The sequence below is a fragment of the Erithacus rubecula genome (assembly GCF_903797595.1).
Source record: "Erithacus rubecula genome assembly, chromosome: 13".
Classification (NCBI taxonomy): domain Eukaryota; kingdom Metazoa; phylum Chordata; class Aves; order Passeriformes; family Muscicapidae; genus Erithacus; species Erithacus rubecula.
The window spans coordinates 6,622,069-6,643,172 of NC_136665.1; the positions used below are offsets into that span (position 1 = coordinate 6,622,069).

The following is a 21,104-nucleotide window of genomic DNA, read 5'->3' on the forward strand; positions in this document are numbered from 1 at the left end:
CCAATATAGCCAAAGTCTAACTGAGCAAGAAAAGATATTATTTCTGCTAAATCAGTCCAGTGAGAAGTGTACTGTGCACCAGAGCTGGAGGTGAAGGTAGCAGTACACCACAGAAACCCTACCCTCCCTGCTGCCTTTCAGGAGAGGGCAAACAGCCTGGAGGTGGCCAAGCTGAGTGACCGGGACTTCCTCTCCACTCTGGAAAACACCATTACCTTTGGGAAGCCCTTCCTGCTGGAGAATGTGGGCGAGGAGCTGGATCCAGTCCTTGAGCCTGTCCTGCTGAAAGAGGTGCTATGTCTCACCTTGGCAAGGAGGGCAGTGGGTACCTGGCTGAGCTGTAAGGGGCCAGCTGGCCAGCGTGCCACGGGGTGTGGTGCCTTCACAGGGCTCCATGGGCAGGCAGAACTCACATGAGTGAGTGAGTGCCGTGCCTTGGCCAGGGCTCCAGCACATTGACAGCCTCCTGCACACACTGGTCTTCTGCCAGTAGGCATCTCTGCCTGGGAGGCAGGGCCATGAAATACTACTGCTGTCTTCACATTCAGGCCTTTAGTCCTGCAGGGAAACTTGGAGCTCCTCTTTCCTGAGAACCTTCAGACTCTCTCCTCACTGCAGAGCCCAGGGCACAGCAGGATGCCTTTCCTCACAAGAGGTAGCCATCCCAGCCTTCCTGTATTTGTCCTTCTCTGGTACAGACCTTCAAACAGCAAGGCAGCACTGTGCTGAAGCTGGGGGATACAGTGATCCCCTACCATGATGATTTCAAGATGTACATCACCACCAAGCTGCCCAACCCTCACTACAGCCCTGAGGTCTCCACAAAGCTCACCCTTATCAACTTCACCCTCTCACCCAGGTACCTCCTTTTACCCTATTAGTTGCCCATCCTGCTCAGACTCATTCCTTGCAGTCCTCACACATCTTGCCCCCTCACCTGGCACCCTCACTTCCATGGTTTTTGTTACAGTGGCTTGGAAGACCAACTATTGGGAGAAGTGGTGGCTGCAGAGAGGCCTGACTTAGAAGAAGATAGAAACCAGCTAATTGTTAGCAATGCCCAGATGCGTCAGGAGCTAAAGGAGATAGAAGACCAGATCCTGTATCGGCTCAGCACTTCTGAAGGAAACCCTGTAGATGACTTGGAGCTCATCAAAGTCTTGGAGGCATCCAAGCTGAAGGCAGGAGAGATCCAGGTCAGAAGTGAAAGGTGCTCTTCCTGCTGCTGCTGTGCATCCTCTGCCAGCACTCCACTAACCATGACATCACTTCTGTCCTCCAGGCCAAGGTCGTGGTGGCAGAGCAGACAGAGAAGGACATCAACATCACCCGCATGCAGTATGTGCCTGTGGCTGTCCGCTCGCAGATCCTCTACTTCTGTGTCTCAGACCTGTCCAATGTGGACCCCATGTACCAGTATTCACTCGAGTGGTTCCTCAACATCTTCCTCCTGGGGATCCGTAACTCTGAGAAAGCAGGTGCCTGCCCAAACAGCTCCCCTCCTATCCTCTCCCTCACCCCACAGTCTGCATGTGAGAGCAGCATGTGTCCTTGCTGGGCAGGGTGTGGCTGTGCCTGTGTGACCAGGAGCCCAGAGCTGGCATGGAGAGCAGCACTGTCACCCACAGCACCTACCACCCTTTCTGGTTGTTGCCTTTTTTTCAGACGAGCTGAGGGAGCGGGTGCAGAACATCAACAACTACATCACCTTCAGTCTCTACTGCAACGTGTGCCGCAGCCTCTTCGAGAAGCACAAGCTCATGTTTGCCTTCCTGGTCTGCGCCCGCATTCTGATGAATGAGGGGAAGATCAACATGGTGAGCAAGTCACCCTTGAAGGGACCCCATCAGGGCACCTCAAGCACAGCCTGTTCAGCCCCTAGAACTGTGTGCTGGGTGGAAAAGGAGCCTTATTCCCCGGGGTTAGTGACAGGCTTGGCAGCCTGCTGGACAAACACAGGGCCTCTGTCTTTATTCAGCTTTCAAACTGCTCTCTGTGTCTACATGAAGAGCTGCCTAGCCTGAATCACCTGCAGCTTTTTGCCAGTTTGTTGCCAAACTGCTGCAAAGGTTAATGATTTCAGAGGGAGCAGGCACGGGTTAGCAGGCAGTGGCAGCTGAGCAGTCACTATGTTGATCTCACCAGACCCTCCAGCTCAGTTACTCCTTGACACACACCTGGCAGGAGATCAGCCAGAAGGATACTAGGGGATTTTAATTGGATATGGTACCATGTGCCTTGGGCTCAGGTGGGTAGGCTGTTAGTCATGACCAAATCATATCCTGTTCCCAGGATGAGTGGCGGTACCTGCTGTCAGGAGGGGCCATAAAGGAGATGAAGACCAACCCAGCTCCAGCCTGGCTGAACGAGAGAGCGTGGGGAGACATCCTGGCCTTGAGCAGCCTAAATAATTTCTCTGGCTTCGACAGTGATTTTGCAGATAACCTTGAAGAGTTCAGGACTATTTTTGACAGCCACAAGCCTCACAGGCAAGTGTCTCCTACTTTGTCAGCTTAGCTCTACTGCACAAGACATCCCTGGGAGAGCAAGAGGAACTGTTAGGGCCACAGTGCAGTGCCATGTAAGGGAAGTATGAGGCACTGCCTTGTCTCCTCAGGGGTGACCACTGCTTGCCCAAGGCAGAGCCTTATCTCAGTGCCTTATCCCAGCAGTATTTGCTGCTTCCCCAGTGGAAGCAGTTCTGGCTTGCCTGTTGATGGTTTCAGAGCTACAGACAACAACCTCAACCAAAGGACTGGAAGGTCCTTGTCCCCTTATGAAGCCTCAATGGCTGCCTGCAGGCAACTTGGGTACTTCTTGTGGAGTGTGGGATCTGGCACATCCCCTCAAAATGTACCTAATTGCTTTGCAGAGAGCCTTTGCCTGGGAAGTGGGAAGATGGGCTTGATGCCTTCCAGAAGCTGCTGGTTCTGCGGTGTCTGCGTGGAGACAAGATCACCAACGCCATGCAGGACTTCGTGGTGCAGAAGCTGGATCAGCGCTTCATTGAGCCACAGGTAACCAGCTAAGAGCAGGTGCTGGTGGGGACAGGAATGGAGCTTGAGATAAATGGGCCACCAATTGCTGCTCTGCAAACACAGTGTTCCTCCCACAGCTGGGGAAATACCCGTGTCTTAGATGTGGGATAGCCCTTCTGATGTCCACCGGTCAAACCACATTCGGAGGGGGCAGATACTGCAGGTGTACAAGGGAAGAGTTTGAATGACAAATGGGAAGGTGGTTAATGGCCTCACCATAATGCAGCCAGAGGAGAGCTGAATGTGGAGGACCATGGTCCACTGATCATGGTCCTGGCCTTGGCACCCAAGAGGATGCTGGAGCCTTGGAGGAGAGCTGCAGGCCAGGAAGGCTGAGGAGGTGCTGCAAGGTTCTACTACAGCTTCTCCACTGTAACCAGCTCTCTGTTGCAGACCACTGACCTCTCAGCCGTGTTTAAGGAGTCCACTGCCATCACCCCCCTGGTGTTCGTGCTCTCCCCAGGCACTGACCCTGCTGCTGACCTCTATAAGTTTGCTGAAGAAATGAAGTTCACACAAAAGCTCTCTGCCATTTCTCTGGGCCAAGGACAGGTGAGCTGTCAGTGCATACCTGGAACAGCAGTGTCCTGGCACTCATATCAACCTCACCAAGCTCCAAGTAGGTCAAACACTTGCAGCACTGTGAAAACACCCTCGTGTTTCAGGGCCCTTACTCACCAACCTTCTGCTTCCACCTCCTTGAGGATGAGCTGCAGCAGCTCCCACTGCAGTGCCCTCTAACTTCCAGAATCCATCTGCAGTCCTTCTATTCCCTCCACCCTCCCTCACAGGCTTGTACAAGCTATAAGAAAAGTGCTGTGACATCAAACAGCAAACATCCAGCTGAGCCATGGGGACAAAGCCAGGCCATAGGATTGGATAGTGGTCCTTCCATCCGGCTCTAGGGAGCTGCCTCCCTGTCCTGCTCAGCAGAACACAGTGTGCCATGGGAAGGGTCTCTGAGCTCTCCCTTTCTGCCTCTGCAGGGCCCCCGTGCTGAAGCCATGCTGCACAATGCCATGGAGCAGGGCAACTGGGTCTTCTTCCAGAACTGCCACCTGGCCCCCAGCTGGATGCCCTCACTGGAGAGACTCATCGAGGGCATTGACCCTGGCAAGGTGAAATGTTTTACTGAGCAGGTGCCCCCTCTGAGGGCAACAGGCAGGAAGCTGGAGTCTGGGAGGAGCCCAGCTCTAGTTCAGTAACCATCCATAGGCTCTTGTCAACCAGAGGAACCAGTGCAGGAGCAGCTGCAGGGGCTGTGCCTGCATGTTCTGAGCCCTTGCTGCCTTCTGATCTTCCAGGTGCATCCAGACTTTCGCCTCTGGCTCACCAGTCTACCGAGCAACGACTTCCCTGTATCCATTCTCCAGAATGGCTCCAAGATGACCATCGAGCCACCCCGTGGGGTCAAAGCCAACCTGCTCAAGTCCTACATTAGTTTCAGTGATGACTTCTTGAATTCTTGCTCCAAGGTAAGAGCCAGATCTGGCCTTGTTTTGTTGTCCCCATTCCTGTACCTGCTCCAATATATGATTTCTACCTGGATGCTGCACCTCGCCAGACATAGATGTTCTTTCCCATTAGAGAATCCATGTGCTAGAGGTGGTGTTTCTACTAAACTCACATCTGTGAAGAGCCACTTAGAAGTTTTACTTTGAGAAACAGAAGCAACAATATTTTGGAGGCCTGGCATAAGGCACTTATGCAACTCTCTTTCAGCAAGGAGTGAGCCATGGCCTTCCCCAGCAGAGCAACCTGACTGAGGTTTCCCCCTCTCCAAGCTTCAGTTAGCACTCCTGAATTGGCACATTTTTTCTGCCAGGTCCCAGCAGGACCTGACTCCCTCCAAGGCTGTCTCCTCCCAAGCTGAGCCACTCCTCTCCCTCTTCCCACAGGTCACAGAGTTTAAATCCTTGTTGCTGTCGCTTTGCTTCTTCCATGGGAACATGCTGGAGAGGAGAAAGTTTGGGCCTCTGGGGTTCAATATCCCCTATGAGTTCACAGATGGAGACCTCCGCATCTGTATCAGTCAGCTGCAAATGTTCTTGAATGAATACACAGAGATTCCCTACAAGGTGAGAGCTGCCCCTCCTGTGAGGGAGCAGGCTCAGGATGCAGACAGGGATCAGAACCATGGTGGGGTCTCTTGCAGGTTCTGAAATACACAGCTGGGGAGATCAACTATGGCGGCCGCGTGACCGACGACTGGGACCGGCGCTGCATCATGAGCATTTTGGAAGATTTCTACAAACCTGATGTTTTAAGTCCTGACTTTACCTATTCTGAATCAGGTATCTACAAGCAGATCAATACCTCTTCTGACCTCAATGTAAGTACTCAAGTCACAAATTGCAGCTCATTAGGGGGATTGTCAGAGTGTAAAAAGTCTCCTCTCTGAAACCCGCTGCATTTTCAGGTCCCTGGGGAAATATAAATTTGTAAGAACCTGGGGATTTTCAGCTGGTCTTGGCCTCACAGTGTGTGTGGGTTCCTCTCCAGGGCTACCTCCAATATGTCAAGGGCCTGCCTCTCAATGACAGCCCGGAGCTCTTTGGTTTACATGACAATGCTGATATTACCTTCGCTCAGAATGAGACCTTTGCTCTGCTGGGAGCCATTGCACAGCTGCAGCCCAAGACCATCACGCTGGGAGGCCGCAGCAGGGAAGAGGTTGGTGCCCCAGTCCTGTCAGTGCTCTGGCAGCCAGTGCCCAGTGTGGGCAGTGACCACAAGCAGCAGCTCTCAGCAGGTGCCACCCTGCCTGCTGGGTGCCAGCAATGGTACTGCCATGCCAGAGTTAGCTCTCCCCCTTCTCAGCAGCCATGGGGCTGCATTAGAAGGATGCTGCCACTTGCTGCTTTCCATACAGATTGTGGAGGAGAGCTCCAAGGACATCCTGGCAAAGCTGCCCAACCCCATGGACGTGCAGGAAGTGATCCGCAAATACCCACTGCTCTATGAAGAATCCATGAACACAGTGCTGGTGCAGGAGGTGATCAGGTGAAACTCCTATGGGATCACATCCTAGGGAACAGCAGAGATATGCAGGCCCCTGCTGTCATCCGCCTTTGAGGAACCTTACTACTGAGCACAACAGCGGGGTTGGCAATCACACTAACAGCTGTGTTGTCCCAGCCAGGACCTTTGGCTGATTCTGTCTCCATCTGTAACAGTCAGCAGTTTAGGGCTGGGGGAGCAGCTGTGAGACCCTGTTGAAGAGGACTGGGGCTGGAAGTTACATGGAGGAGCTGCACTTGTGTATAAGGATCCACACCCTCTCTGGGCAGGCAATGGGCAATAAACCACTGCAGAGTCACTCTACTCCCTCTGCCCTTTCTCTGTAGGTACAACAAGCTCCTGGAGGAGGTTGCCTCAAGTCTGAAGGATTTGCTGAAAGCTCTCAAGGGCCTGGTCGTGATGTCCTCTCGGCTGGAGCTCATGGCCAGCAGTTTGTACAACAACACTGTTCCTGAAATGTGGAATGCCAAGGTATGTGCCCCAGCCAGCTCAGCTGCCTGCCAGAGCTCACCCAAACCAGAGGAATGAGTTAGCAACTGCTGCTAGACATGGACCTGGCTCTTGGTCCCCTGGTGTAGAGATGTCTCCTGCCTAGTGCAGCTCCCAGTTGTTCCCAGCCCCTGGGCTCTGGGCAGCTCTCAGCAGCTGAGGTACAAGGCTTGACTACATTCAGCCCCTCCCTCTGTGGGTGCCCCACAGGCCTATCCGTCGCTGAAGCCCTTGGCATCGTGGGTGAACGACTTGGTGCAGAGGATTGAATTCCTGCAGAACTGGATCAGCCATGGCATCCCCTCTGTCTTCTGGATCAGTGGCTTCTTCTTCCCCCAGGCGTTCCTCACCGGGACATTGCAGAATTTTGCCAGGAAGTCTGTCATCTCCATTGACACCATCTCGTTTAGCTTCAAGGTCAGTAAATCAGGTGGAGAGTCTGAATTTATTTGGAATCTCCTGCTAGAAGGCAACAGAGGCCCTGACCTGCTCAAGAGGTGAAGCCACCAGGCTACACAGCTGCCTATGGCCCCACCATCCTCTTTGTGCTTGGATACACCCAGCCAGCCACACACATTGCCAGACACCTCCCCAAGGCTGGCAGGGGCTTCTGCATCCACAGCTGCTCACATCCCCCTCCACCAGCTCTGCCCCAAGCTGCCCCTCTGAGAGCTGTGGCACGCTCTCCTCTGGCAGTACTGGCTTAACTAAGAACTGCCTAAGAGGCTTCTTGGGGCTGAGCCCCCAGGGACACGCCTTGAGCGAGGGCCCCTCCCCTGGGCAGGTGATGAAGGAGTCGGTGAAGGAGCTGAAGCGCCAGCCCGACGTGGGCTGCTACATCCACGGCTTGTTCCTGGAGGGCGCCCGCTGGGACGCCGCCGCGGGGCGGCTGGCGGAGTCCCGCCCCAAGGAGCTCTACACGGAGATGGCTGTCATCTGGCTGCTGCCTGTCCCCAACCGCAAGCCTCCAGAATCCGGCTCCTACCTGTGCCCCATCTATAAGACTCTCACTCGCGCAGGTAGGTGCCCTAAAGGCAGATTTCCAGAAGCACGGAAGCTGCAGGAGCAGCTGAGGGGGAGCAGGGAGCTCCTCCTGCCATACAGGGGCATGGAGCAAGCTACTGTTGGGAGTGGAGAAGAGTTCTGCTGTGCTTGAGGAGATGGAGCAGCTAGGCACCTTGGCTCTGCAGCAGTGCCCATGGCCAGGCTCTCCCCCAGCCCTGCTCAGCCAGTCATCTGGCTTAGGGACAAGGGCTGCTGGCTGGGGTCATTTGTCTGGGATTCCCTGGTCCACATGCATCAGCACCACTGTCTCACCCTTGCTTCCCCCATTACAGGCACACTGTCAACAACGGGCCACTCCACCAACTATGTGATTGCTGTGGAGATCCCTACGGACAAGCCAGAGAAGCACTGGATCAAACGGGGCACAGCCTTGATCTGTGCCCTGGACTTTTAGCCAGGAAACACAGTCAGCCAGCCCAGGAACCCACTGCTGCTGAGGGCCTGAGCCAGGCTGCTGCCTCCCTCTTCGAGCCCTCATTGTGTTGAGGTGAGTTCTGCCCCTTCCCCTGTTGAGGTGTGTTAATAAATTTAGCCTGGTGTTGTTGCACTCCCCATGGTAACTTCAAGTCTATACACCACAGAAGAGCTGCCAGCAGAGGTAACAGGGCTTAGAGCTGGCAGGTGTGCCTCCAATCCCACTGCCCCCCACCCCTTTCCCTCACACCCCTTCCATGGCTGACCATTACAGAATAGTTTTATTCCTTCAGAGAGGTCCATTATTTATAGCACTTGATATCAGACACAGCAAGAGACAGAAGGATTTTCTTTCCTTCAACAAATACCAAAAGAACTATTTCATTCCATAGCCAAGATCTGTACACATATTGAAAAAATTCAGTCCTCTCCTGGGGCAGCTCCACCCCAGGACATCGATGGAGAGCAGTGCTCACCTCTGATATCTCAGATTTCTGCCAGGCTCTTGGGGACTTGCAGGAGGCAACATGCTGCCAGGCTGTACCAGCAAGCTCTGGTTAGCAGCCAGCCAGGGGGAAGAGATGTGGGCTCTCTCCACTGCCCCCATCCCACCTCCACTATTGCAGCAACCAGCCACATCTGCCCCTGCCAAGAAGCTTCACCAAGCCACAGCCAGTGTCCACCCTCATGCCATGTCCAGCACCACCAAGGCCATGAGATGTACCTGGTCTGTTCATAATTCACAGGGCTTCTCTGGGGCCTGGGCCTGGTGCAATGCTGTGTGACCCTTAGGCACTGCCAGGGCCAGAGCTGGTCCCAAGGAGAGCAGCCAGGGCAGCAAGAGGCACAGGCCACCCCCAGCACCACTACAGAGGGCTGGGCACAAGACCCAGCTCCACAGATGAACCTACCCACCCTCACTCAGCAATAGAGTTGCCATGGCCCACTGGGAAGGCCTCACCATCCCCATGAGCTTGGCCAGCATCAGGCACTGGGCAGTGCAGTGTAGGGTGGGTGCAGAAGCAGCTCTGTCCTGGAGCCACCTTGCTAAGAATGGCCAAAGCCTGGACTAAAAATCAGTTTGGGGAAGGGAGGGACAAGGATAGAAAACATACACGAACAGCCCAGGGAAGCACAGACCTGAAGGCCCTGTGGACACAAGCCACAGCCAGCTGTGGCCAGCACAGCCTCATATGGGCATTGCCAGCATTCCCACAAGGCCAGACCCAGCTGGGTGGGCTCCTTCCCTCCAGTCAGTCTTCAGCCAGGGTTCTGGGACGGAAGTGACGTCTGGGTGCTGCCATGGCATGGTGAGGAAGCTGAGCTCTGGATCCAGACTCCCTCCTGCTGCAGGGACTCCTCCAGACAGGTTATTGCCTTTCACAGCTTAGGTGCAGAGAAAAACCCAACTTCCCTTTGTCCCCAGGCTCCACCTGGGCAGGCTTGTCATGTGGTCCCTCTTCCTTGGGCAAAGGGTAACATAGATCCAAGTGCCAGTGCCCAAAGCCACAAGCCCAAGTGCTGTTTGTCAGTCTTGGCTCTCTGGCTACTGGCGCTTGGCTTTGTAGGGGCGGGAGCGTTTCCGGCGGTCCGGCTTCCTCTGCTTGTGCAGGCGGCCGATGCTGACTCCCTGCCGCCTGCGCACCGAGATGTTCTGCTCCACCAGGCTGGCCAGCATGCCTGCAGGGAGAGCACACACATGGGCCTGGAGTGTGGGATTACCCATGCCACAGGGCAGCCCTGCCTCTCTCACTCAAAAGCCACCATAGGCACCTCCTGGGACTATAAACTGGAAGGAGAAAGCAGAGATCTGTGGCTCCCCAGACTAGATGTGAGACTGTGCCCCAGGCCTGGCCTAAATAGGGAGCCAGGCAGGGGGAGTGGCCCAAGCTGCCAGCTGCTGCTCCATCATGCTTAGTGAAGCTCCCCCAACTGAACCCAAACCCTCTGCCCCATGAGCACAGCTCACCTTCCTGGGCCAGCATGGATATGAAGGTACAGATGAACTCGTCGTAGTTGTGGGTTCTCCTCTGGTCATCAATCTACAAAGAGACAAATCCACAAATAATCCACAAGCAGGAGGCAGGGAGAAGGGTGAGTTCAAGGTTAATGGGACAGAACTGGCATACCTGGCCCAGCCCACAGACTAAGGAGACTGAAGCAGGAAGGGACCCATCCCTCAGCCTATCTTGGGCCAATGCACAACTGGGCCTGTCTCCATCCCAGTTCAATGCCAACATGTTCCACAAAGGGCAGCTGGGAAAGGTATCTTTGCTGACTCTCTCCTGCTTCCTATCAGTGCTGATGTTCATCCCAGCACTGCATCACTCTCCCCCAGGCTGCCAGTGCTGCCCTGGGGCTGTGGTCCAAGACCTCTGCCCCACTGGGCTGTTTGGTAAAGGGAAGAGACTCTGAATGCTCCTCATCCCCATTCTCAGCTGAACCACTTTTCCTTCATTTTTACATAAAACCACCACAGACAAAAGCCTTTGGGCAGCTAAATCAGCAGTGCAAACAAACCAGCAGCACACCTTGAATTTCTTCCTCTTCTCTACCTCCTCCTTCAGGCAGGCCTCGTAGTTTGCAATCTCTGCTTCCACACACTTGAGCAGCGCCAGCAGCTCCTACCGGTATCAAGCAGACCAAACATGAGCATAGACCCAGCCACAGCCCAGGATCCAGCAGGGTGAGCTAGCTGGTGCTCCTCTCTGTGCTAGGAGAGGAATGATTCATCAAAGGAAAACACTTGCCAGGGGAAAACAAAGAGATCAGTTCATTGTAGCGAATTCATTAAGGACAGCCCCAGGGGAGGTAGGTTCTGCCCCAGCCCAAATATACCTGGTTTTGGAACAGGGGCAAGGGCTGCCTGTGTGCTAGAAACCCTCCCCTCTGCCCCCCAGGGCCTGCTTTCCCCTCAAAAACAAAATCTGAAGGCTTCCCTTTGGAATAGCAATTTCTAACCAGCTCTCCTCCAGGGAGCCCTTGGTGCACTTGTGCTGCCTGAGCCTGATCCTACCCCCTGGCTGGAGGCTGCGAAGTTACCAGTGGGCTGGGACTTGAGGATGCAGAGTCTCACCAGCTCCTGGCCCACAGGAGAGCACAGCAGGCTGACCATCTCAGCCACAGAGACAGGGACTGTGCCCACTACCGAGGCAAAGGTCCCCGAGATGACACAAGGCACAAAACCTGCAGTGCCCTGTGCCTGGAGGCACGGCTGCGACGCCACGCGAGGGGACAGCGTACACATGCACTTCAGTCACTGCCAGCGCTGCCAGGTCAGCTCCACGTTCCCAGGGCTGTCGCAGCACAAAACTCACCTTGGGAGAATACTTTTCCCCCCCAGGGTGATCACTGGTCCTGCCAAGTCCCACCTTCTCTTTGCTGTCACTGGCCTCACTGCCATCCTTCTCCTCCAGTTTGATCGCAACCGGGGCCTCTTCACTGGGTTTGATGGAAGAGGGGGAGTTTTTCCCATCTACACACAGGAGCAGGGAAGCGTTAGGATTGGCATCCACCCCCAAAGTCAATGGACACTGTCCTGTCACCCCAGGCAAGACACCACCCCCCAGAAGCAAGCACTTGCCTGCAGCAGCCAGCGGGCAGAAGACGCCGTCCTCGGTGAGGTGCAGCAGGCCGGAGCTGACAATGGGCCCCAGGTCCCTGACAGCCCGGTTGTAGCGCATGCAGTCGACGCGCAGCAGCCCGTCCTCCTCCCCAAAGAGCACCTTGGAGATGTGGGAGGTGACGGGGCTGGAGGGGCGCGTGGGGTTGGCCGAGCGGATGGGGGAGCGCAGCGGGGAGTTGAAGGCGCTGCCGATCTCGGAGGCCGTGTCGGTGCTCTCGTTGCTGGGCGTGGGGGAGGGCTGCGAGTGGGTGACCACTGCCACGGCGGCTCCCCCGCCGCTCGTCTTGATGGACAGGGGAATGGAAAGATCCTTTTGAGATTCCTTCAGCTTCTCAGCTAGGACATTGATGGTGTTGGGCTGCAGAACAGAGAGCTGCCCATCTGCGGCCCCTGCCATGTGCTCTTGCTTCACTTGCCCTTTCCTCTTGTACCTGCCCAGAGAGATAGCAGGGAAGATGAGCAGCTAGTAGAAGGAGGTGGGGGTCCAGCATGGATACTGCCAGCTCTGTGCTCAGCAGTTCAGGCTGCCTGCTGGGATGAAACGAGGTCTGAAACACTTCAGCATCACCTGCAGTGCCACCAGCTTCTCTTGCAGCACCCCAGCACCACTAAGCCACTCAGTCCCAGGGATCCCTACACTGCTGGGGGACACAGGATGCTGTGTACTCCCTGCTCTTCCTCCAAATCCCCAAAAGCTCCCTTGCTGTGACTCCAACTTCCTGGCGTTAGCAGCAGTCCAAACACACCAACACAGTCACCAGCAGCTGAACTGGCAATCAGCACTGTGGAATCAAGGTTCCTCAAAGCCTGCTGCCAATACACAGTTACTCTCAGGGCAGCTGAAATTCAGAGCTGGCTGTAAGAGCTGCAGAAGGACTTCAAAAAACCAGTGAGTGAAAAGTAAAATGGCAGGTGAAAAGAAGAAGAGAACTGTCAAGAGCTAAGGAAACCGGTCAGGGAAGTCCTTGATGATAGTTCTGCAAATATCAGCTCCTGGCCCCCCACCCACAGCCCAAGCTGTCACCTGATGGCTGAGTTGGTGTTACGAACTTCCTCCTCATCATCATCATCATAGTCATCCTCATCATCCGAGTACTGTTGGTGCTGTCGGACTGGGACCCGGTTGCGACCTACTCCTGCTGCAAGGTCTTCCTCCTCCTGCAACACACCATTGCTGAAGGCCTGCTGGCAGCAGGGCAAGGAGAAAGAACCCAGTGGATTTGTCCTTGGTCCAGCCCAACACCAGGACTTGGCTCTTTTGAGAGGAGACAGGGACCCTTCCCTATTTTTGCTCAGTTTACCCAAATTCATGTTAAACTCCTTTGTCAGGTCAGTCTTTATTTATCCTCTCCCTTCCCAGCCTGGGTTAGTGCTGGGCCAGGATGGCTGCAAGGCAGGGCCATGCTTAGGCCAGCTGATAACTGTGGTCCTACAGAGGTGGGGGACTGCAGGCAAAGAGCTCAGCTTGAATCAGGTGTGCCACTAGCCTGGCACTCCAGCCTACCTGCATGGGGGACTTGGCATAGTTGTGGTTATCCAGGAAGGCTGGCAGTCTCTGCACAATGGGGTTGGGGTTTGCTGGAGGGGCCCCGTTGATGCCGCTCGCTGTTGCCTTTGGCACTGGTTTGGATTTGCTGGGTGGGCTCTGCGTGGCTGTAGGGTGGCCCTGGCTGGTGGGTTCATCAGTGCCATCTGCCATACAAGCACAGCAGAGCCTTTCACCACCAGCACTGTCACCTTGTACTCCATGTCCTCTACCACCCCTTACTCATCCAGATGAGAGAAGAGCTCTTACACTCCTCCAGATCACCACAACCACCTCCATTTGTCACTGGTGTCCCAGAGCTCCAGCCCTCCCACTTTCAAGCTTCGTCCCCTCCAACACACCCCCAGCACAGAGGCACCACCACGCTCCAGCACAATGCGCACGGAGCAGGGCTCACAGAAAAGAAAGTGAAGCTGAAAATAAAACTGCCCCAAGCCCCAGGTCAGCCAGTTGTTGTCACCACCCTGTGCTCACTCCATGGCAGGCCAAGCTGCTAACACTGCTGGTACCTGCTGTACTGCAGGTACAAGGTCCTACCTGCATGAGTGCTCTCTGGAGTCACCGTCTTGGTGCTGGCTGGCTTTGCCTCTTCAGCAGGCTGAGACTCCTGAGACTTCTGGGTCTGGATCAGTTCGGGCTGAGTCACTCGGATAAGCTTGAAATCAAATTACATAGAAACTGCATGCTGGACCAGCAATGACCCAAACCACATCCTTCCCACTCAAGCATTGCTTAGCTCACCAGGGTGAGCCAACACCAAGTGCTCAGGCACACAAACGACACAGGTGAGCCACCTCTGAGATGAACAGGCATGGCCAAGTAGTGAGATTGGCTATTTCCTCTTTCAACAAATTTTTGTCAAAGCCAAACAAAACCCCTAAACCCAGGGCCCTGACAGCACAGGTAGATGCCCTGAAAAACTCTGTTCCTCCCACTAGGCTTGCACTCCCTCAGGGCTGGGCTGTCCTACCTGCTGCAAGGCCTCCAGCACAGTCTGGCGGTTCATCTTCAGGATGTGCAGTTTGGACTCATACTTCATCCTCCGGTCAGGCACCACGGCCATCAGGTTGAAGCGGATGTCATGGTACGGCTCCCTGCAGGAAGGGCAGCACCCTCAGCCACGGGATCATGGTGACAGCCCTGGCCCCACCTCCTGCCTGGCTGCTTAACACCAGCACTACCAAGGCTTCTCCCCAAAAGTCAACCTCACAGTAGCTGATGAAGCAGTACAAGGTACAGCTACCACACTCTCAGACACAGGTTGGTGAGGTGAGAAGAGACTTATGAGAGTCATCTGCTCCATGCCCTGCTCCAGCAGTATCACCCAGAGCTGGTCACCAGGAAACATTCAGACAGTTTCTGAATATCTCCAGAGATGGAGATTCCACAACATCTTTACGCAACCTTTGCCAGTGCTGTCACCATCATGCCCAAGTATCCAAAAAGCCCAGCTCAAGACCAAAAGCACCACTCCTCCTCCTATGGACTTGAGCTAAGAGGGACCTAACCAGGCCACTCCTAATGCTGTGCAGCATTTGCAGGGACTCTGCATCACACAGGGAATGCAGCTTCTCTGCATGCTCTGCACCTGCACCTCTCCATAGGAAACCTCCAACCCCACTTCCACAACCTGCCACTCAGAAACCACAGAACAAATAGTTCAGGGGAACATGGCAAGGGGCCATTGCTTGCCCCATAGGCCAGGCCATTACCCTGCAGTGGCCAGGCCAATGCGCTCCATGATCACTCTCCTGGCTTTGTCTGTCCATTCCTCGTCATCTGCCCACGGCCCTGTGGTAACAAGACACAGCTGGACTTGGAAAAGCAAGCCATGCTTACGTAAACCATGTACATTAAGTGGGTACCTTACCAAAGGGGCTGACAGACAGAAACTTGGCAGGGATAAATAACTACCTGAAAGATAGAGCTGACGGGTCAAGTTTTAAGAGAAGGGAGAAACCCAAGCAGTCCAATGTGATCTGTTTGGAATGGTTGCCTCAACACACAGTGGTTATTTGGGACAAGGAGAGAGTGAGGAAATAAATTCTCCTTGCTATATGAAGTTATTTCAGAGCTGAAGGACCTCATGGTCCTGAGAAACTGGGGAGGAAAATAGCAAGGCTGGAAAAACAAAAGCAATGCATTTAGAAATAACTGCTTTCAAGGTACAGTCCCTAACACATGGACTCCAAAATTAGCTGTCAAAACTCAGGACAAATCTGGAAGCCACTGGAGTGATTCTCCACTAACTCCAGTTAACACTAAGAGGCAATGAAAAACAATCATTTGGACACACCAGGGTGCTGTTCACCTGTGTCAGCAAGCAGGGACAGGTGGGCTCTTACCGTGGTCAATGGGATAGACCTTCAGGCCATCCAGCTCAAAGAGTCGTCCCTTGATGGGGACATAGCTGACAAAGTGAAAAGCCTCCATGGTCCGCACTGCGCTGATCCCGTTCTGCTTCTCCGGCAGGTGCCGTGGCTCTGGCCTGCAAGGAGACAGGTCATGGAGAGTCTGCCCCCTCCAGAGACAGGGAGCTGCAGATTCCCCTCACTCACCTGGCATGGCTGTTGTGGGCCTTGGCCAGCTCCGGGGCGTTGCCGATGGCATAGCCTTTGCTCTGCAGCCAACAGCAAGAGGAGAGAGCTGACAAGTGACAGGGAACAAACAAAATGCTTCACCTTTCTACCCCCTCCCTCCATCTATCCATAGGACCAGGACAGAAACTCTCAGGCATATCCTCTACTCTTCTGAGTCACAGGTAAAGTCCAAGATGGAAAAAGCAAGATGGACTTCACAATAGGTCTCAAGGGCGAAAAGAAGATTTTTGATTATGGGAAGTGACACAACAGAAGGCTCAGAGCTGTGTCCAGCCCAAAGGGGACCAAGGCTCTGAGCAAGGCAAGGCAGGAATATGAGAGAGAAGAGGCAATCCTACTGCAGTGTGCAGCCACAGAGGGCAAGGAAGGAACCAGCTCTTTACGAGCATCACCCCAAGCAGGGAGCAAGACACAGAGCCACCTGTGCCACCCTTGCACAGCCCTGCCAGACCCTGCCCCTACCTCAGGGCTAAAGCCTTTGGTGAAATCCTTCATGCGGCTCAACGTGGGGCCCAGGTCAACATTGTTGCAGTTCAGGAGGACACTCAGCAGGGCATGGGTGGCACAGGAATTGGGGATCAGCTGGAGAGTAACACAAAGATCAACTTAATCACCAGGGAACAAGGCAGCCTTTCAACAACCCCTCAGTGTTGAGGACAATCAACTGAAAACACTGATGCAAGAGCCATCAGCACTTGTGAGAGCAGTGACCTGACCTCAGCTCCCACAGGAAGGAGGGAAGTCAGTATCACTTAGTGAGTCTCACTATGCCCCATGAGCATCTGCTCACAGTGCAGACCACAGTCTCCCAGCCCTCAATGCACTCCCTCCAACCTGGAGCTCAGGGAAGACACTCCCAGGAAAGAGGAGCTGCCCTCATGACCAGCAAGATCAGTGCAGCTTCTCAGTACCTGCTCAAGACACTGCCTCCCTGAGGTGTCACAGGAGACACCCCACACAAACTGCCCCTGCCTGGAGCCTACCTGGTGAGCAAAGAACATGTTATTGACAATGTCATCATCAATCACCGACGTCTCATCCACCAGCGTGGAGACCTTGCGGCGGGACCGGCGCTCCTCAATCCACTTGAACAGGAAGATGAAGCCATACACAGGGCTGCAGAGAGAAAGCAACAGCTGCTGTGCTTTGGAACAACCACACCAGTGGGGCTGCTCTGCCCAGCATCAGAAACCTTCTGTTCCACTGGCACAGCAAAGAGAGAGAGAAAAAGCACAACAACCAGTGCCATCTTTCTGGAAGTAACCATCCCTGCCACAATCCCCCCAGCCCAGCACTACTGAGGACACTCCTGCACTGATGCTCCAGACTCAGCCAACAATCAAGCTTGAAAACTTTGGGATTTGACAAGTCTTAAAAGGCTGAAGACAGAAGTGGAAAATTCCCCTGTGGAATGATGGACCTACAGATCAGTGCCTGGCCACTGAATGACCCTCCTTTTACACTTACCTTAGATTCATTCTTGAGAGGAATTCAGCAATGGCTTTTAAGAAGTGACAGCCTCAAAGCCTTTTCATAGCACAAGGACAGGGAGAAAACTCACACTACAACTACACCACCTTTCCATGGTGAAAGGGAGATGAATCCCTTGAAGGATGTCCCCCACCTGCCCCAAACCTGATGAAGCTCTCCTGGTCCATCCTCCACGACAGACAAGCTCACACGGGCCCCTCTGAGCTCCTTCCCAAGCCCACAGACCATTCTGCTTAGCAGAACTCACACTCTCAGGCCTCTTACTCACCCTTGGCATTTGCTCTGCAGATCATAAATCTCCTCAACCTGCACTCCCTTGACCCCTGCAGACAAAGGAGAGAAGCTGGTGTAAGGCCCACCAGAAAGGACAGGGTAATGACAGGCACAAAACCAACTTCACAGAAAAGTTTCTAGGACTTACCAAAATCTTCAACCAGGAGTGTGAAAAGGCCTGAAAAGAACAAAACCAACAGGTTACTTCTGGCTGAAATGAGAGAGAGGAAATCTGCTGTCATGACCCCCTGAGAGTCCCACATGGTCCAAGAACAAGGCACAGCCAGAAAAACCACAGCACCAGGATTACATTGAATTCCAGCAGTGGGGTTGTTGAGCTCAGAGGTGCTCCAACTCCCTTTACCCCTCCATTCCCACTGATCATCCTCTTCCTCAAGAGGACCTGAACAAACTCTTTTCCAGAGCCCAGTGCATCCTGACCCACTGCAGATGGCCTGCCAAGTGAGCAGCAGCAGCAGGGAGCACCTAAATGACAAACACACATTTGTCACCAGAAAGAAAAATAGCTGAAGATATCACAAGCTATTTTAAAAAAATATAATTTCTGTTTATGTTAATGAAAGCCAGTGAGGGGAAATCCAGACCACAGCAACAGGGCTGCAGTGAAGTCCGAGGGTTGAAAGGCTCATCTTCATGTCCCTGTCTCTTTGGGGGAACCAAATCCAACAGCCTGTCTCTAGTAACTAAAAAATTCAAGAGGACATAACCAGAAATACAGACACAACAGCAAGAAAACAAGGATTATCAGACATCAGCAACTGAGCAGCAGCTGCCACTATGATGCCAAAGCAAAGGCAGACAGTCCAATTTTCAGGCCATCACTCTGCTCATGGAGCAACTGAGTTCGAGACTGGAATAACAAATCTGCTTTTTTAGCTCCCTTATAAAAGCTGCTGAAAGCCTGAGGAGAAGTCCAGGGATAAGAAGGATTATATCCTGAGAAACATTCCTGTAAGCAATGGATTTAAGGACCCTGATATATGTGGCTCAATTAAGAAGAGCTCAAGGAGCTTCCACACCAAAGTTAAAATTATTAAAATGGGGAGGAAACCCCTGGGAGCAAAAAGTCTTCATTAATTTAGAAAAAAAAAATTGTATTTCTTACAAAATTGTCAGTGAGAAAAAATGTGCTGTGGAAATAACATGCTTCAAACCAGTGGGAGGCCAGGCCATTACATCAAACCCCATCACCTACCTGGTCCCTTCCAACCTCACTTTTTCCTCTAATATATTTCACTATTTTGTATTATCTCAGCATCCACAAAAGGCATTGTCCTGCTGCTGACACCTCTCCTGGAACACTCTAACACCCATTTCAAATTATATGGATGGGCTGGCTCACATTCTGGTGTCCACAAGCACACAACACTATGCCTGCAGCCTGGGTGCTCCCAAGGCTCTCCTCCCCACCCAGCAGCCAGCCCAAAACTGGACCTACCAACCCTTCCTGACACAGAGATTTCATCCCAAACCCCATGGCAAGAGCCAGTGGGAAGATATTCAGCTCATGGGAAGTGTTGAAAGCTGAGAGCAGCACGTGAGTCACTCCTAACATCTGTCCTAGCTGCCACCCCAGCACCCAAACTGCCACATATCCAAAAAAACTGCCTCTGCCCAGACACATTGTGTCCCAAGCAAATAACCTTCCCTCCCAGCTGTGAGGATCCAAACCATGTCCTGGGACTTTTTGCCATGATTAAGGACAGGATGGGAATGATTCCAGCATTTTTGAAGTACCAATAAGGGAATAAAGAGCAGCAATCGGGGGGTGACTGGGACACTGACACTAGGCAGAATCCTATGATCCTATGAGTGCAAGAGACAAGTATAATTCCAGAGGTCAAATTTCCTCACCCACAGCCCCAAAACTCACCACCCCATCCTAGAGAGCACTCCCAACCCTCCACAGGACAACCCTACCCCACACTACAGCAAATCAGAGGATTAAAAATTTCAGACAATGCCTCAGCCAACACCAGCTTTGGCCCCGAAATCCCAACCCATGAAACAACTTTGGGACTCCACCACAGAATCCACCTTCAAGGCAACGGGAAGGGGACACCTGTGACCGTCCTGCTCCCACTTTCTCTATGCCTCTGCTGCCCTCTGGCACCCTTCTACTCTAGGCCAGCACCCCACATCTCACCCCCCAAAACTCCACCTGTACACCCACATCACCACACCTTCAGTTATGCACCCACAGCCCCAGCCCCCCAACACCTGCATACTCCATACCCACAGCCCCCCTCAAACTTTTCCAGCTCACCTCTCATCCCTCAGAAAACTACACCTATGCACTACAAATCTCATTCCCTAAAAGCCCACCTGCACACCTCACACCCTCAGCCGGGCCCTTGCAGCCTCCCTGACCTGTCCCCCACATCCCCCCCAGCGCAGGCCCCGCTGCCCGTGTGTCGCTCAGAGCCCCTTGGCCGCCCCGAGCTGTGCCCCGGCCCGGCCCCAGCCCCGCCCGCTGCGCGCTGCCGTGCCCCCGCTGACCGGGATCGCTCTCCAGCTCCAGCCAGCCCTTATTCATCTTCCCGCGGGCCGGGCCGCGCCGCCATGTCCGGCCCCGACTGCGGGACCCGCCGTCGCTCGCCCCAGTGCGTCATGGCGCGCGGTGACGTCAGGCGCAGGCGCGCGGTGACGTCAGGCGCAGGCCCGGGGAGGCCCGGCATTCCTGGAGAGCGGCTCCTGTAGGGAATGCCCGGGTGTTCCTTATGGCGGAGCGTGTGCAGGAAGGGTGGGTGGCTACAGTTCACTGCCTCTGAAACAACAGGATTTGTCACCTCTGTGTCTTCTGGTGACCGATTGCCAGCCTCTCTTCTCTGCTTTTCGTCATTATGCTGCTGCTTCCATCTGTTGTCTAGGGAATTTAGCTAATGGCACATGCTCGTGAACTTTATGCCTGTAATTTTCTAGACATTTTGATACTTGAATACTTGTTTAGTTCTACCCCTGTGCCTTCTGCTCATTGTGACAGTTCACAGCACTGCTGTGAACTACCAGGATTTGCAACATCCAGGCTGTTGGATGGGACCCCATGCGCAGTGCTCGTAACAGTCTCTGAAAATGTGCATGTTGGGCAGAAAAAAATAGCAAAAATAATAACGTGGATGCATCTGCCTGGTAGGGTTTTGTTGTTTTGTTTGCCTGTGGGGTTGTTTGGGGATGATGATGATGATGATGATGGGGCTCAGGCTGCCCCATCGATGAGGGGCTGTGCTGCTCACCCTCTCCTCCCAGGCAGCTAAAGACAGGATGAGAAGGACACGGTCTTAAGCTGCACCAGACAAGGTTCATGTTGGACATCAGGAAGAATTTCTTGGCAGCAAGGGTGCTTAGACATTGGAATGGGCTTCTCAGGGAGATGTGGAGTCTCCATCCCTGGAGGTGTTCAAGGAAAGGCTGGAGGTGGCACTCGGTGCCACGGTCTGGTGACATGGTGCTGTGGGTCATAGGTTGGACTCGATGATCTCAGGGGTTTCTTCCAACCCAATCAGTTCTGTGATTGTGTGTCA

General features: G+C 53.8%; 2 protein-coding genes across 3 annotated transcripts in view; one reads left to right on the forward strand and one right to left on the reverse strand.

The window, feature by feature from the left end:
* The window catches only part of DNAH1 (dynein axonemal heavy chain 1), a 66,968-nt gene extending 58,808 nt beyond the window's left edge, over positions 1-8,160 (forward strand). The window contains exons 60-77 of the mRNA XM_079317213.1: positions 142-291; positions 699-859; positions 971-1,196; positions 1,283-1,478; positions 1,666-1,817; positions 2,293-2,493; positions 2,877-3,017; positions 3,432-3,590; positions 4,025-4,156; positions 4,343-4,513; positions 4,937-5,116; positions 5,194-5,370; positions 5,541-5,711; positions 5,911-6,041; positions 6,386-6,530; positions 6,759-6,965; positions 7,333-7,567; positions 7,886-8,160. Of these exons, the coding sequence (XP_079173339.1) occupies positions 142-291; positions 699-859; positions 971-1,196; positions 1,283-1,478; positions 1,666-1,817; positions 2,293-2,493; positions 2,877-3,017; positions 3,432-3,590; positions 4,025-4,156; positions 4,343-4,513; positions 4,937-5,116; positions 5,194-5,370; positions 5,541-5,711; positions 5,911-6,041; positions 6,386-6,530; positions 6,759-6,965; positions 7,333-7,567; positions 7,886-8,007 (3,057 nt within the window). The 3' untranslated portion in view covers positions 8,008-8,160. The remainder of the gene's footprint in view (positions 1-141; positions 292-698; positions 860-970; positions 1,197-1,282; positions 1,479-1,665; positions 1,818-2,292; positions 2,494-2,876; positions 3,018-3,431; positions 3,591-4,024; positions 4,157-4,342; positions 4,514-4,936; positions 5,117-5,193; positions 5,371-5,540; positions 5,712-5,910; positions 6,042-6,385; positions 6,531-6,758; positions 6,966-7,332; positions 7,568-7,885) is intronic.
* A 129-nt stretch (positions 8,161-8,289) lies between these two features.
* BAP1 (BRCA1 associated deubiquitinase 1) lies at positions 8,290-20,210 on the reverse strand. Of its 2 annotated transcripts, none has more exons than XM_079317279.1 (17): positions 20,083-20,210; positions 17,711-17,740; positions 17,558-17,612; positions 16,782-16,914; positions 16,261-16,380; positions 15,757-15,818; positions 15,544-15,686; positions 14,911-14,989; positions 14,169-14,292; positions 13,736-13,853; positions 13,157-13,344; positions 12,677-12,810; positions 11,611-12,083; positions 11,399-11,502; positions 10,559-10,651; positions 9,997-10,069; positions 8,290-9,707 (listed from the first exon to the last, which is right to left on the reverse strand). In XM_079317279.1, the coding sequence occupies exons 1-17, from the start codon at positions 20,117-20,119 to the stop codon at positions 9,574-9,576; spliced, it is 2,100 nt and encodes a 699-aa protein (XP_079173405.1). In that variant the 5' UTR covers positions 20,120-20,210; the 3' UTR covers positions 8,290-9,573. The 2 variants fall into 2 exon arrangements, with proteins under 2 accessions (XP_079173405.1, XP_079173404.1); XM_079317278.1 differs by having other exon boundaries at positions 11,345-11,502.
* Between the last annotated feature and the right edge of the window lie 894 nt (positions 20,211-21,104).

Bases quoted from the DNA above. Each gene is read 5' to 3' on its own strand.
- BAP1 (XM_079317278.1), bottom strand. From the start codon at position 20,119: ATGAATAAGGGCTGGCTGGAGCTGGAGAGCGATCCCG. The intron at 14,293-14,910 runs GTAATGGCCTGG...CCCTTCCTGCAG, and splicing joins ATTGGCCTGGCCACTGCAGG to GGAGCCGTACCATGACATCC. The intron at 10,652-11,344 runs GTGAGTTTTGTG...TGATACCGGTAG, and splicing joins GGGAAAAGTATTCTCCCAAG to GAGCTGCTGGCGCTGCTCAA.